Genomic DNA, 14,784 nt, shown 5'->3' with positions numbered 1-14,784 from the left:
AGAATTCAGTCATCCTAGGTATGGACTTTCTGAAAACTTTTAATAGTGAATTAAATTTTACTGAATTTTCCTTATCTGTGTCTTCTTTCAATATCTCTTGTGTCAATGCTGTTAAAGATATGAGTCGACTTAATGCTCAGGACTTAGAGCAGTTAAATAGTGTCATCACATCATTCTCTTCTATCTCATCGAAAAATCAGTTAGGTCGAACTCATCTCATCGAACATCACATTGATGTTGGTTCGTCTAAGCCCTTCAGGCAATATCAATATCCCTTGCCTCAAGCCTGGCATGAAAGTCTAGTAAAGGAGGTAGATAAAATGCTTAAGTTAGGTATTATTGAGCCCAGTACTTCTTCTTTTTGTAGCCCTCTGTGGCTGACAAAAAAGAAAGATGGGACTTGTCGTATCTGTTTTGACGGACGTAAACTTAACGGTATAACTATGAACAGAGATGCTTATCCTATACCTCGTATAGATATCATCCTAAGTAAATTACAGAATGCAAAATTTATTTCATCTATCGACTTAAAGAAGGCGTTTTTACAGATTCCTCTCAGCGAGGAGAGTAAAAAGCTTACTGCCTTTGCAGTAAATGGCAAAGGATTGTATCAGTTCACTACAATGCCTTTTGGTCTTGTGTCTGCTCCTCAGACTATGTGTCGATTAATGGATTTGGTAATAGGTCCTGCTTTAGACCCATTTTGTCAATACTATCTTGATGACATTCTTGTCATTACTCCTTATTTCGAAACTCATATCTCTGTGTTGCAGCAGTTGTTTCAGCGTTTAAAAGACGAAAATTTGACTATTAATATGGATAAAAGCAGCTTTTGTCGTGACTCTATTAAGTTTTTAGGATATGTTGTAGATTCTCAGGGTCTTCGTACTGATCCTGATAAGATGTCTGCGATTCGGGATTTTCCTGTGCCTAAAAATACCACTCAGGTCCGTCGATTGTTAGGAATGGTTGGTTATTATAAGAAGCTTGTTAAGTCTTATTCGACCTTGTTGTCTCCTATCACAGATTTACTTTAAAATCGGAAAAAGGGACAAAATATTGTGTGGACTCCTGAGGCTAATGAAGCTTTCATTTAAATCAAGGAGGCTCTCACAAATTCTCCTGTTATGGTAGCCCCAGATTTTACTAAGCCATTTTATCTGATGACAGATTGTTCTAACACTGCATCTGGAGGTGTACTCTATCAAATGGTAGATGGAGAAGAACACCCTATAGCTTATACAAGCAAGAAATTAAATAAAGCACAGAAAAATTATACTACAACTGAAAAAGAGTTGCTAGCTATAATTACTGGTATTGAACATTTCAGATATTTTCTTGAGGGTCGTTCTTTCACGGTCATAACTGACCATAGTAGTTTGGTGTGGTTACAGAATATGAAGAACCCATCTCCTCGTTTGGCTAGGTGGATTTTAAAATTGGCTAGACCCAAACGTGGGGCTTCTTTTTTTTGCACGTACTTTTGGCTTTATATCTTTGGTTTTTTTTTTCTCCCACTTTAATTTCTGCTTGTGTACCTTTGGTGTTGTATTTTAATTTTCAGCTGTGTTCTTTAACTCTTGGTTTCCTAACTGCAACATTGGTTTTTGTATTTCAATATTTAGTTTATCTACATTATCTATTAAATATACCCGTAGTAATGTTTAAAACCGAAAAGACACTATTGACCTTGTTCTGCTATATTATAACTGTAAGCAGGAACTGAAATAAAAGCAGAACTACTTGTAACAAATATATTTATAATATTAACAACTAACAAAACTCACCTATATATATATATATATATATATATATATATATATATATATATATATATATATATATATATAAATATGAATATATATATATATATATATATATATATATATATATATATATATATATATATATATATATATATATATATATAGAAAATATAATTACAGTAGTGGGGCTACGGTATGCGAGGACCAAAAAGCCACGACAAAATGAAAGATCCCCACTACTGGGCCAAACAAAAAGGTGTATTAGTAAATATATAATCTAAGTCCATGGGAGAAGCGAAATCTTAACACTAAGGTTAGTTACGAAAGTTAAATCCTAGATAGGTAAGGTAGGGAATATAAATACTAAAAAAAAACCGTGACGGTTATACAAAAGAAACTACCGTACCTAACAAATATACAACTAATATGTGTCGAAGCAGCTAAACACCAGATCTATGTGTAAGTGTTATGCTTACACATAGATGCTGGGAGATATCTAAAGTGATCAAGTGTGATGAGTATGGCCAACAGACTCGGAAAGATATATATATATATATATATATATATATATAATTTTTAAAAAACCTGATACATAAATTCCTTCCCTTCCCTTTTAAAACCCGCTATACAAAAATTATGAACCCCTTCCCTATCAATGAATCTAATTTAATTAATTAATAACTATTTACCTAACTTTTTATAGCTGATACAAAAACTGTAATAAGTACTAACCTTGGTATATGCATATACAAAGTTGTAAATTACAAGAAAAAAACCTTAACCCTGAGAAACTTGTTGTTAATGTCTGTCACAACACTACAGCTGTCCTGGTTAGGTCCCCTTAAGACTCTGACGGTCCTTGGGGCTCCGAAAAAACGAATGAAGAAGAATGCTGTGGTTCTAGAGACAATCGGTTTCTGGTTACCAATGGGTTGAAGTAGGTGTTTGGTTAAACTACTTCTAATATTAAACGTTATCCTAATCGGGTGAAATCTACAAAAAATAACATTTAGAGAAACATCAAGGCACCCAAAGATGACTGTCAACACATACTCTTACATCGAATTACCACAATAAACAAACATTTTATTTCATCAGCTGACTGTTATCCTGTCTATTTATTGCGTCTGCGCATTTAAAGAATATCTAGTAAATTAGGCATGAAAGTTTTTATACCAAGTAGGTATACAAAAAAAAAACAGAAAAAAACTAATTAGGTGTCCGATAAATTTACGATCTAGGCTCAAGGCCACATGATACATATGAGAAAACTCGGATTTTTACACTTTTAATATTTCAAAAGACAATGAAAATATCAATAATATGATAGGCCTATAAAACTAAATGATTTAATTGCTCACCTGGGTTTTAAATAATTATTTCAGTAGATTTGGAAGCCGGGTTTTAGATATTCATTTCTGCAGATTTGGAAGCCGGTTTTTCAATCAAGATTTTTTATCATTTGTTCCAATTTCTCCCTTGATGTTCGGGGAAAACATTAAATCGAATCCCAGATTTTCTACCCGATTTTAAGACAAAAAAATGCCGGTTAAGGCTTGGAGAAATACACCTCTCTGTGTGAGTTGTTGGCCAAAACTGACTTTCGCCGAGCACCTCTTGATCACTTTTCAGGGTCCCAAACGGGATTCTGAGGGGTTTTAGGATTTTAATAATAAATTATATTAATTAATTATATGTTAGCAGTTGTGACTGCTACAAAACCCCTTTTTCTTATATTTGATTTTTAAGAATTGGAAAATAATTGGCCAATCTGTAGCTTTTGTTAGGACAAACCCTATTTTCCTATCTGAGAGTAGAGAAAGCATAAAGCACTTATCAATCTATGGCTTTTCTATATTTATTGGTATCAAATATCTGAACGAAAATATACTATATTATATATATATATATATATATATATATATATATATATATATATATATATATATATATATATCCTGTTATAGTTTTAATGTGGCTAGTTTAGTTTAATGTGGCTAGCACTGCCGAATGGCAGGATTAGACAGTAATAAAACCAAAATAAAAAAATAAATAAAAATACTAATTTCCCGTTCTTTTTCAGCAGACTCGTCGTCACCCCGTTCCCCAAGGAGTTCCGACGGCAACCGAGACGACCTTTCAGCCTTGTTACCTTCACCGTCGAATTACCCCAAGTCTTCGGCGACAATCCGGAGACTACGTCAGGAAAACGAGCGGCTTCAAGCGGAAGTGACGAGATTGAAGCGACTTGTCGTATCAGGAGCCACATCCGCTCTTGCCGAGCGAAAAAATTTATCGGAAAATGCCGATCCAAATTCAGCCACTCACGCTTTGGAATTGGAGTTGCAGCTGGCGAGAGAGGCGCTGTCAAGTAAGTTTTAAGTAATTTTAATGGATGTTTCAAGCAGAATGGTTTCTAAAAATACCCTATCATATATATATATATATATATATATATATATATATATATATATATATATATATATATATACAGCAAAAAAATAAATAGGTCACAAATTTTAGAAGAGAATAATGGGCACTTAATGCCAAACTTAAAATTAATCAATTGTTGCTTTTCTTGTTTTTTAATAATCCGCTAAAAATAATTACTACCTAATATGTCTTTACTTTCAGTCGCTAGTTAGTCGGTTTTTTGATAGAATAATTGTAAATTTCGATTTTTATCAACATCATTATCATCCAGCCTCAAAAGGCCACTGCTGAACATAGGCCTCTTCTTCGTGTTTTCAACCCCGTCTACCTTGCATCAATCTAATTCAGTTTTTATTTTGTCTTGTTAAATCGTTAGCCCATCGTGTAGGTGGCCGACCGACGCTTCTCTTGTCTTCCCTTGGTCTCCATTCCAACAAACTGCTTGTCCATCACCTATCTGTCAGTTTAGCTATGTGTCCCGCCCATCTGCATTTTAGTCTGACTATCCTTTCGACGACGTCAGTCACCTTGGTTCTTCTCCTGGGTAGCGGGTAGATACTACTTTGAGATCTCGGCACAGGACAGATCTGCTTTAGGAATAGCAAACTCTTAAGCCTCGCGAGATCTTTTGCCCATAAATACCTCCCCTTCCCCCGGGGACCTTATCACGAACCATAAAATTGCTATCTACCCAACAAGAATATGGAAAGAACAAGATGAAATAAATCCGTAGATTAAGCTGGAAGCTATCGTGCTAAAAACTGAATGGTCGCACGTCACGCGGTCGCTAACGATGCTCTTGAGACACTAGGCGAAATCCTATTAAATATTAGCCTTCTTCCTGTATACGGGGATCTACAGGAATCGACCAGCAATCCCCAGCTACTCGTGGAAATAAATATTAATACTAAGCAACATATAATGCAAGCACGGTGTTTAAATGCCAAAAGTCCGACCACTAAAAACTAACCCTACTCAAAGTGTGTCAAAAAAATAAACTTTAAAATCGCCACATATATTGCTTTATGCCACATATAGTGCTTCTTCCGAGGAAAAATTCGAAGAAATGAAGGAAGAATTCTCAAAAAAAGTTCGATTTTTATACTTTTCTTAATTATCATTTAATTCTTTTAATTAATGGTAATTAGTAATATGTTTACACAATTCGTGCTCTATAAGCTGACGAGTTTAGTGTACCAAGGTTTTTAAATCCGAATTCCATTAATACGTATTGATTTTCTTGAAGATTTAGCAGTAGGGAAGATGTCAAAGCCAAATTTACCGTATTCCGAAATGTGATTTTCTTTTGGAAGTGAGATCCAACCCAACTGGGGGTTGGAAACTTTATAATCCAACATTGAATTACCTTAAATCTAGTTCCTCAGCTATATATTAAGATTGAAAAGCCTTATCAAACAGATACCCTCTCCTAGAATCATCGTAGGTGATTTTAATGGTCATAACTTTATTTGGGGTTCTAAGCTTACTGATCACAGTGGAAACCTTTTAGAAAAAGTAATGAAAAAGTAATTAAATTTCCTTAGTAGTAGTAACCATTACCCTATTACCAGTGAGAATCTCTAAGGTTAGCCTTGCCCAATATTTTTCTTGACCAAATTGAATATAAATTCTGCTAAGTAGATCGATTTTAAAAATTATCTAGATAAGGCTTTGGAGAATGTCATACTAAATGATATTATAAATGATGCTTTAGATACTTTTATTAGTATCATCAGTCCAGGAATTGAAATCAGGAAAGGAGTTAGGCAGGGATGTATTATGTCCCCATTACTATTTAATGTATATAGTGAAGCCATTTTTGAAGAAGCATTACTATCTCAAAGTGAAGAAATAATAATTAACGGAAGATCTTTTAACGACATAAGATACGCAGATGACACTATGATTATGGCAAGCCCTGCTAAACAACTCCAATTATTGCTAAACAAAACAAACAGTTTCTGTGAAAAATATGGACTAAAAATGAATATAAAACGACCAAGCACATGATAATAACAAAAAAAAAAACAAATATACCAACAAACGTACGTTTGGGAAATGTACCGATAAAAAGGGTTGATAAATACAAATACCTATGAACCTGGATTTCAGACAATAATGATCAAACAACCAAAATAAGAGCGAGGATAAAAATAGCAAGAAATGCGTTTGTAAAAATGAAAATAATTCTCTGCAACAAAGACCTTAGATTAGAACTGAGAGTAAGAGCACTAAGATGCTACGTGTTTTCAATACTGCAATATGGACTTGAAAGCTAGACATTAAAGCAAGAACACATAAATAAGTTACAGTCCTTTGAAATGTGGTGTTACAGGAGGATGCTTAGAATAGCATGGACACAGAAGAAAACTAACACGGAAGTATTACGAGAAATGGGCAAAGAATGCGAAATAAGAAACACAATAAAAATAAGAAAGTTACAATATCTAGGACACGTAATGAGGGGACAGGGATATGAACTGCTAAGGCTAATAATACAGGGAAAGATAAGAGGAGGAAGGAGTTTAGGATGAAGGAGAGTGTCATGGTTGAAGAATTTAAGGGACTGGTTTAAATGCAGTTCTATAAAACTCTTCAGAGCAGCGGTAGATAGAGTAAAGATAGTGATGATGATATCCAACCTCCGATCGGAAGACGGCACGTCTCCTCCAAGAAGAAGAATAGTGTCACCTTTTAGAGTGCAGAGCTCTTTATGGGCAAAATAAAGCCCATTAAAAATCGTGTTCCTTTACCTTAATGGAATTCGGAGTGTAACGAAGCATTACGTACCAGCAGAACAGCTTTTAATAGATCCAAGAAGCATAAAACGCTGGAAAATAATATTAACTATAAACAATTAAGGCTACATCTCAACTTTTAGTCAAACAAAAAATGTTATTGGAGAAAATATGTCTCTAGCATTAACAGCTCCCCTAGGGTAAGAGAAGTATGAAGGAAAAAACGTAAAGTTTCTGGCATAAAGGAGTCACTTCTAATATCTAGTCTCAAAATAGGTAATCAGTTGTCACATCTGAACTTGAAATTGTTCACGCATTAGCTAAAACCTTCAGAGAAATGTGTTCCAATGACAATTTCAACACTGTATTTTTGTACAATAAACTAGAGGCCGAAAGGTCTAATATCCTCTTGAAAACTACAATATTCCACTAAATGCTCCTTTTACATTACAAGAACTAAAATCTCACTTGTTCCTGCATTATTACCCTTTAAAAATTGTCTTAGTTTACTATTATTCGGGGTACACGTGAAACCTAATTATACTATCTGTTTGCAAAAAATCAAATATATTTACAAAAGTAGAAAATTGGATATAATAATTTCACAATAATAAACATAAATTCATAAATGACTAGTTTTAGTTAATGCAATCTGGGTACACTTTTGACTGCTGGTTCAGACATATGTATTTTTTGCAATTCTTGCACGTTATCCTTGATTTTCTCTCTTGTTTGCGTGTGCAAAAAGCTTATCTACATTTGTCTATATTAGGTACTCAGGATCGATATGCAAATTTTTTCTATAACAGCTCGTAGTTCTTTTGACAAAGTTTGGATTCCGAGCCGTTCTCTCACCAAGGGAGTAGCTAGGTCTGTGCTAAGGTTGTTTAGGAATGACCTTCGGTTTGGTTATAATTCATTTTCTGTTGCATATCTACCTTTACATAGAACTGTTGAATTATTTCCAATGAGGTCTAATAAATTTCAAACAATTTTAAGAGGCCAGCGTATTGATTTTCTAGCAGTGGTGCATCTATTCGCAAGCTGGTCGAATGTATTTACTTCGACTCTGGTTTGATTATAAAAATCAATTATTTCGGGAAGCATTGTAGAATTTGGTTTGACTCCTTTAGTATGCATGGTGACAAACAAAAACTGACAAACAAAAACAACAACTGGCAACAAATGACAATTTTTATCTTAGCTTTTGGGACAATACGAAAGCAGTATTAACTTTTTACTATAAGCAAACATAGCTGAATTTTTGTTTCTTTTTTCGATAATTGTTACTATGAGTTCGGCTTTAATTTTTCTTCATGGTTTCTACTAATGTAACATAATGATCATCACACAGCTTTTTTACCGTTTGGATTGAGGTGAACCAATTATCTGCAGTAAGGTTACAATAATTTGTCTCATGAATTGGTTTTGTTAGACAGCGTAAAGTATTCAGCTGTTTTTAGTTTTTACCGACTTACATTTTGGCATTCAAAAGATAAAAACTTTTTGCATCGCATAACGTCAACATAATTCCATATTTATCAGGTTTTGTGGGTATATACTTCTTCGTATAAACATCTTTTTCCTTTCTTTGTTTTTTTAGAGCTAATACATCTTTTTTCAAATGCAAATCACAGTCGGATTTTAGGAACTTCTTTTCTTTTTAATTAGACGTGTTATACTGAAGGCATAAGCTACATTGATACTTATTCAGAACAAAAATCGAAATATTAAAGTCTGAATTAACAATATATAACTCACATTTCAATTTATAATCTCTATGTAGCTGTGCCATGATTTTACCACCATCAATAAACTTTTTACTACTGAGCTTTAAGATAGTGGCTTTTCACTTAATAGTGTCCTAATAAATTGAGTCTCTAACACTGTCATCATCATCTTTACTAAAGTCATTGAGTTCACTATTGATTCTGCCAGACACTAAACCGGCCAGGCAAACAGAGTACTTACAGAGAAGTAGGTACGTAGGTTACCTACAAATAGAGTAATAGAGTACTTTTATGCTTATTTCCCTGGCCTATAAGTGCAAAAGCTTACCTTGCCCATTCATCCGCCCGACATTTACAGTTCCCATTTTTATTATACTTTTTCTATTTTTCTACGTACGTTTATCATAGTCCTTGTTTACTGTCTTAAAATTTCCCGTTTTCCCATTTCTATTTCCCTACATTCGCTTTGAACTTTCTAAAACCGACTTTTACATTTTTACCTCTTGTTCATAGGTTCTTGCAAATTTCCGGCGTATTTTTCCACAGTTCTAAACTCATTTAATATATTTAAGCTGGGCCTTATTTTGCAGAATTTTATTTATTTTTATTGTAAACTTTCATCTGTAATAAGCAGCTTTCCTGTCCTAATTTTATTACTTTTTTAATAATTAACCTTCTCATTTAGATGTAAATGATATGACAAATTCTTACAAAATTTGAATCCTTTTGATCTGAATCAATATTTAATCCAGGTACTAAAATATTATTTCTTTTTGAGTCTTTTTAGCGTATTTTCTGTCTCATTTAAACGCTAATTTGTTTCTCCCATTTCTGTGTTCTGTTTCAGTCTGACTTTTTTAAGTGTTTTATGTCTTCTTTTCTTATTTCTCAAAGTTCTTTAACTGTGTCTTAAAAGGATTTTAAGATACATTTAAGATTAACATTATCATAAAAATGTTCTCACTTATACTCTTCTGTTTTCGCGGTTAGTTGTATTTCGTTTTATTACTCTTCTTGAAAAGGTAATTAGAATCAGAATTACTGGTTTGTTCCTTCAATTAGATATATTCTGTTTACTATCTTTATCCATTTTATGCCGAAAGCAAAACTGCAAAAATGGATATTTTTAGTTCCACGGTTTAAAAACTTCCCTCTTATGAATACTGAATCTTTGCAGTACATATGGCAAAAACATCACAATAAAATTCGGGATGAGCTGCGTTCTTATTTTGCCTTTTTTTAAGAATCCAACCTTAAAATCTTCGCTTTCTTTTTTTTTGTGATACACGCATTACATGCGTGTAAATATGGGGAATATGTAGGTAAAAAATCCTTTATCATCATCATCATCACTGGCTCGACAACCCTTTTTGGGTCTTGGCCTGTTCTAGGATTCTTCTCCATTCCGATCTGTTTCGTGCTTTTTTTTCCAGTTTTTTATTTTTAAGGTTGTTATATCATTTTCTATTTGTTCTAAGTATCTCAGTTTCGGTCTTCCTCTTGTTCTTTTTCCTACTGGCATCTGTTTGAATATTTTGTTTGGTATTTCGCCTTCTTCCATTATTTCTACATGTCCTATCCAACGCAGCCGTCTTATTTTGATGAATGAAAAAATCCTTTATACTTTCTTTAATAATAGCAATGGTCCCAGTCCGTATCCGATAGACAATCAGTTTTCTGAAAACATGCACAATATTTGGGACTACCGCAAAAGTAATTACATTACTAGTAGGTACTATAACAAATACAAGCATACATAAAACATACATAAGGCTAGTTAGTGAGTTAGTGACAAGTCACCAACTTAACATTAGTCCAAGAGAGATAAATAGTCCCTCGCCTGATGCAAGAAGAAAAAGAAGAAGAACCCACCGATCGGTATTCTGGGATTGTAGATTACAAAAATGCAAAACCGCCACATTAAAAAAATTAACATAGATATGGAAATTTTTGTCAATGTTCTCAACTATTCTTATAGGTGTATAAAGAAGTAATCAAATTAATTTTCTCTTTACAAAAGCAGTATATTTCTATATTTCTCATTTTTATATTTTTATATTAGTTTGTATCTCATTTCATTTCGAGGATCTATGCGTGAAAATTTACCCTCATTATCTCTTAACGATGAAACTTGCACAAACTGATATAATATCTCGCAAAGTATTTTTAAACAGCTCTATATTTTCCACCATCTGTTTCATACAAATGCGATATAATTAAAACCGTTTTACTTATTTTATATCCTCCGAAAGCTGCTATTAATGATTTCTAATTGCTTCAGCTCTTAAAATATTTAAATGCCATTTTGAAAGTAATACTGAAAAGATTAAATATGTATAACACAAGTGAATTTACTTATATAAGTTGATTACTTTAAAACTTCAGTTAGTTCGTTTTATTGTACGGAATTATAATTTAAAAACTTTACCTTCTAGGTTTTTTGCATGATTATGCTTAAGTATATATATATATATATATATATATATATATATATATATATATATATATATATATATATATATATATATATATATATATATATTTGTCTTCAAGTAATTACTTTGAATTATGTGTAATGAGTTCACTATGATAGGTTTTTCTAAATTTTCTAGAAGAAATAATTGTCTCTTATCTGTTAATATAATATGTTTACCCTAAGTATAAGCTTCGTTCCACGTCAACTGAAGTACTTAACGCAAATTTTAAATGTAGCAATAAATTTTCTTTAATTTATGCAATTCAGAAAACACATTCAAAAAAGTTATTACATTATTTTTAATAACCAAATTTTTTCAAATTTTTGCTTCTAATGGACCTTTTATATTTTTACAATTTGTGCAAAACTCTTCCACCAAATCAACGGAGTCAATCAAAGGTACAGAATTGGTTTCTCCAATTGTAAAATGGTATTGGATATGAAATTACAATTTGCTTTACCCCTCCAGTACACGCGCGAATCACATACGTAATCCATAGGATTACTGGGGATACTGTATGCGAGATACTGTATGCGAGATACAGAATTTTCGATGGCTACTGTATCGGATTCACGGGCATGCTCGTCAGTATGAAAATAGTAGCAGTGCAGTGCGGTTATATTTTTGGATTATGAATGTAGAAGAGTATGTTATGCTGTGGTACATATTAAATAAAAATAAAAAGAAACTGAAAAGACGACGTAATTTGTGGGTTCATCGTATTGTAGAATTAAGAGAAACCAAGGGAACGTATAATTTGCTGTATCAAGATTTATTGCAAGATCCATCGAAGTTTTTTAATTATTTTCGAATGTCTGTGAAGTCGTTTGAAGAACTTCATAAAATTTTAGAAATTCAATTGAGTAAAAAAGACACAACTATGCGTAAAAGTATTTCGTCAAAAAAACGGCTTTCTATGACTTTAAGTTAAAGTTAAAGTCTATGACTTAAATTTAAAATAAATCTGTGTACTTATCTCCAATTTGTAAATTGTTTACCTCGCCCTAAAAAAAATGACCGTATTCCTTTCACAATAATGTAGTTTTATATTCATTAAATAATCAAAATTTCAATTAGCAAACTTTTAAAACTAAACTGTACACGTATGAAACAAAATACCTATGTATTTATAATAAAAACATATTTATTTCTTACCATATTCATTTTGCTGTACTGCAGTCATGGCCTTAAAATTGTCGCACATTTGCTTAGAAATTTCGACCCAGCACTGCTGCTTTTTATTTCTATTGCAGTAATCTGGCGATGCTGTATCCCATAGACAGGGATTTGATTGTACCAAACAAATAAATTTGTCACTATCAAATACAGTACGCTCCATTATTTAATTATATTCAGAAAACACCGTCTTTCTTTCGTTGCTCATTCACAATTATTCGACAGAAAATCGCGCGTCTATGGAATGTGGTGCAAAAGTATTCGTGTCTGAAAGCGTTCATTTAACGTAATGTTTCTTCTGTATCTGGGATACGCATTAAGTCGTCGGCGACAGGAAGGTCCGAGATACTGAATTCGGTATCTCGCATACTGTATCTCTCGCGCGTCTCGTGTGAAAAGCTCCATTTGAGTCTATGTAATATCTGCGTCTCGGATACGCGTATCTTGGATACAGTATCCTCGTCTGAAAGGGGGCTAAAGTTGCTTATCTCCTTATATCTTCAGGGCATAGTACATAGTTAAAGAACAAAGAACTGTTTTAGTATGCGAGTGTCGCTTGATGTGTGTAGGTGTAAGAAATAGATTGTGTTCTGTTACCATTGTAATCCACGCTTGTATTTACGTAACCTAAACTAAAAATTATATTTTGTATTCGACGGTTTGTTTGCTGCTTGAAAAAGAGTAACAAATATTTATTTTTATTTTTGTTTTAGTTATCAGCAATGTCCCGACCAAAAAAAGTAAGATTCGGTGACTCTAATTTTGAAAAAAATGGTGACTGAATGGAATAATGAAATAGAGAACGAACAGGAGCCGAATATAGATGGTAGTGACGACGGCAGCTGCTCAGATGACTATAATGTTAAGCAATATGTATCTGATGATGTTCTAGAACAAGAATGTACCACTTCTGAATAGGAATCGGAACAAGACCGTGATGAGAAGGTTCAAGGGTAAGAAGATGAAGAAAAAATAATTTCAAAATACTATCTTTGCAAAGACAAAAATACAAAGTGGAATAAGATACGTCTAGCGGCTACTTCAAGAACTCGTACAACAAATATTGTTTTGAAGTTACTAGGACCAATAAGAGAAGCTAGAAATGCAAAAACACCGTTTGAGTGCTTCAAATGTATACTAGATGATAATATCGTCAAATAAATTACGCGTTCTACCAACATCTATATGGAGAAGGTAAGAGCAAATTTCCAACGCTACAGAGATGCTAAAATGACCGACGTCGATGAGATTTGGGGATTTACTGGTATACTCTTTTTAGCAGGTGGTCTAAAATCTGGAAGACTATATCTTTTGCAAATGTGGGAAAATAAGAAAGGTACTGTTGTTAAAGCTATTTACTTGACAATGTCTTTAAATAGTTTCCGATTTCTACTGAGATGTTTGAAGTTTGACGACTTTAATTCTAGACAACAATGGAGAGAGCTGGATAAACTTCTAGATAGATAGCAAATATGCATATACCTATAATATGGAGATTTACTGTCAAACACAACCAACTGGTCCTTTTGAAACTGATTGGAGGAGCGCAGAGGTTGTTATAAGAATGGTTAAAAAAAAGCGATTAACTATTGTTGGGACAATTCGTAAAAGTAAGGGGGAGCTACCTCAAGAATTTATAACGTCTAAAAACAAAGACATATATATTCTTCACTTATTCGGATTCCTCCAAGAAAAATGTATCTTAGTAACGTACGTTCCAAAAAAAAATAAGGTCGTATTAGCTTCAACCATGCAGCATTATGATAGTATTGATCCTGAAGCAGAAAACAAGAACAAACCTGGTTTGGTTTGATTTGGTTGACCAGTTATGTGCACAATATGATGTTTCCCGAAACTCTCGGCATTGGCCACTCATTGTGTTCTTTGATTTATTAAATAAATCAGGAATTAATGCATTTTTCCAGTATAAAGCTAATAATGTCTAGTATAATAATAATGAATAGTAATTGTAGGAAATATGAAAACGAATTGTTAAATTTAAGATTGAATTTCAAATAATATGGTTCTACAAGTTATGCACAAAATCGCTTACCTTAAATTGGTGTTCTTTAGGATTTGGTTAATTATGCAGACCCAAATATGATTACTCAATTCATCACTGCTCAATCCCTTCAATGGATTCCTTCCATGAAATTCCTGTGGGACGCGAGACGGTACCGCCAGATACGTAATTTCCCTAATTCTTAACCGTTTTCCGTTGAAGGTTGGAAGCGAAGTCGTACCTTGTCGGTTAAAATCTACTCATTGGAGCATGCCCATTTGGATATATGAGCGATTGTGTGCGTAGAAGTAAAATCATATTATATCGCGCTTTTGAATGAAATGCGACCAATAAGCACCTAAGGTTATTCTGCATCATTTCAAGGAAATATAATTATTAAATATCTAACACTTATTCTACCCGAAATAAATTAAATATTATAATAATATTCAATATAAAATA

At 33.1% G+C, this 14,784-nt stretch overlaps 1 protein-coding gene across 6 annotated transcripts in view; it reads left to right on the top strand.

The window, feature by feature from the left end:
- The window catches only part of Liprin-gamma (liprin protein kazrin), a 298,413-nt gene that overhangs the window by 155,474 nt on the left and 128,155 nt on the right, over positions 1–14,784 (top strand). For 4 of the 6 annotated variants that reach the window (XM_072523266.1, XM_072523268.1, XM_072523264.1 and 1 more), the window contains exon 4: positions 3,850–4,137. In XM_072523266.1, the coding sequence (XP_072379367.1) occupies positions 3,850–4,137 (288 nt within the window). The remainder of the gene's footprint in view (positions 1–3,849; positions 4,138–14,784) is intronic. The other 2 variants (XM_072523265.1, XM_072523269.1) reach the window with 1 other exon arrangement.

This window comes from Diabrotica undecimpunctata, chromosome 2, assembly GCF_040954645.1.
Source record: "Diabrotica undecimpunctata isolate CICGRU chromosome 2, icDiaUnde3, whole genome shotgun sequence".
NCBI classification, from domain to species: domain Eukaryota; kingdom Metazoa; phylum Arthropoda; class Insecta; order Coleoptera; family Chrysomelidae; genus Diabrotica; species Diabrotica undecimpunctata.
Note: the sequence above shows the minus strand (reverse complement) of the source record. Positions and strands in the feature narration are given on the sequence as shown.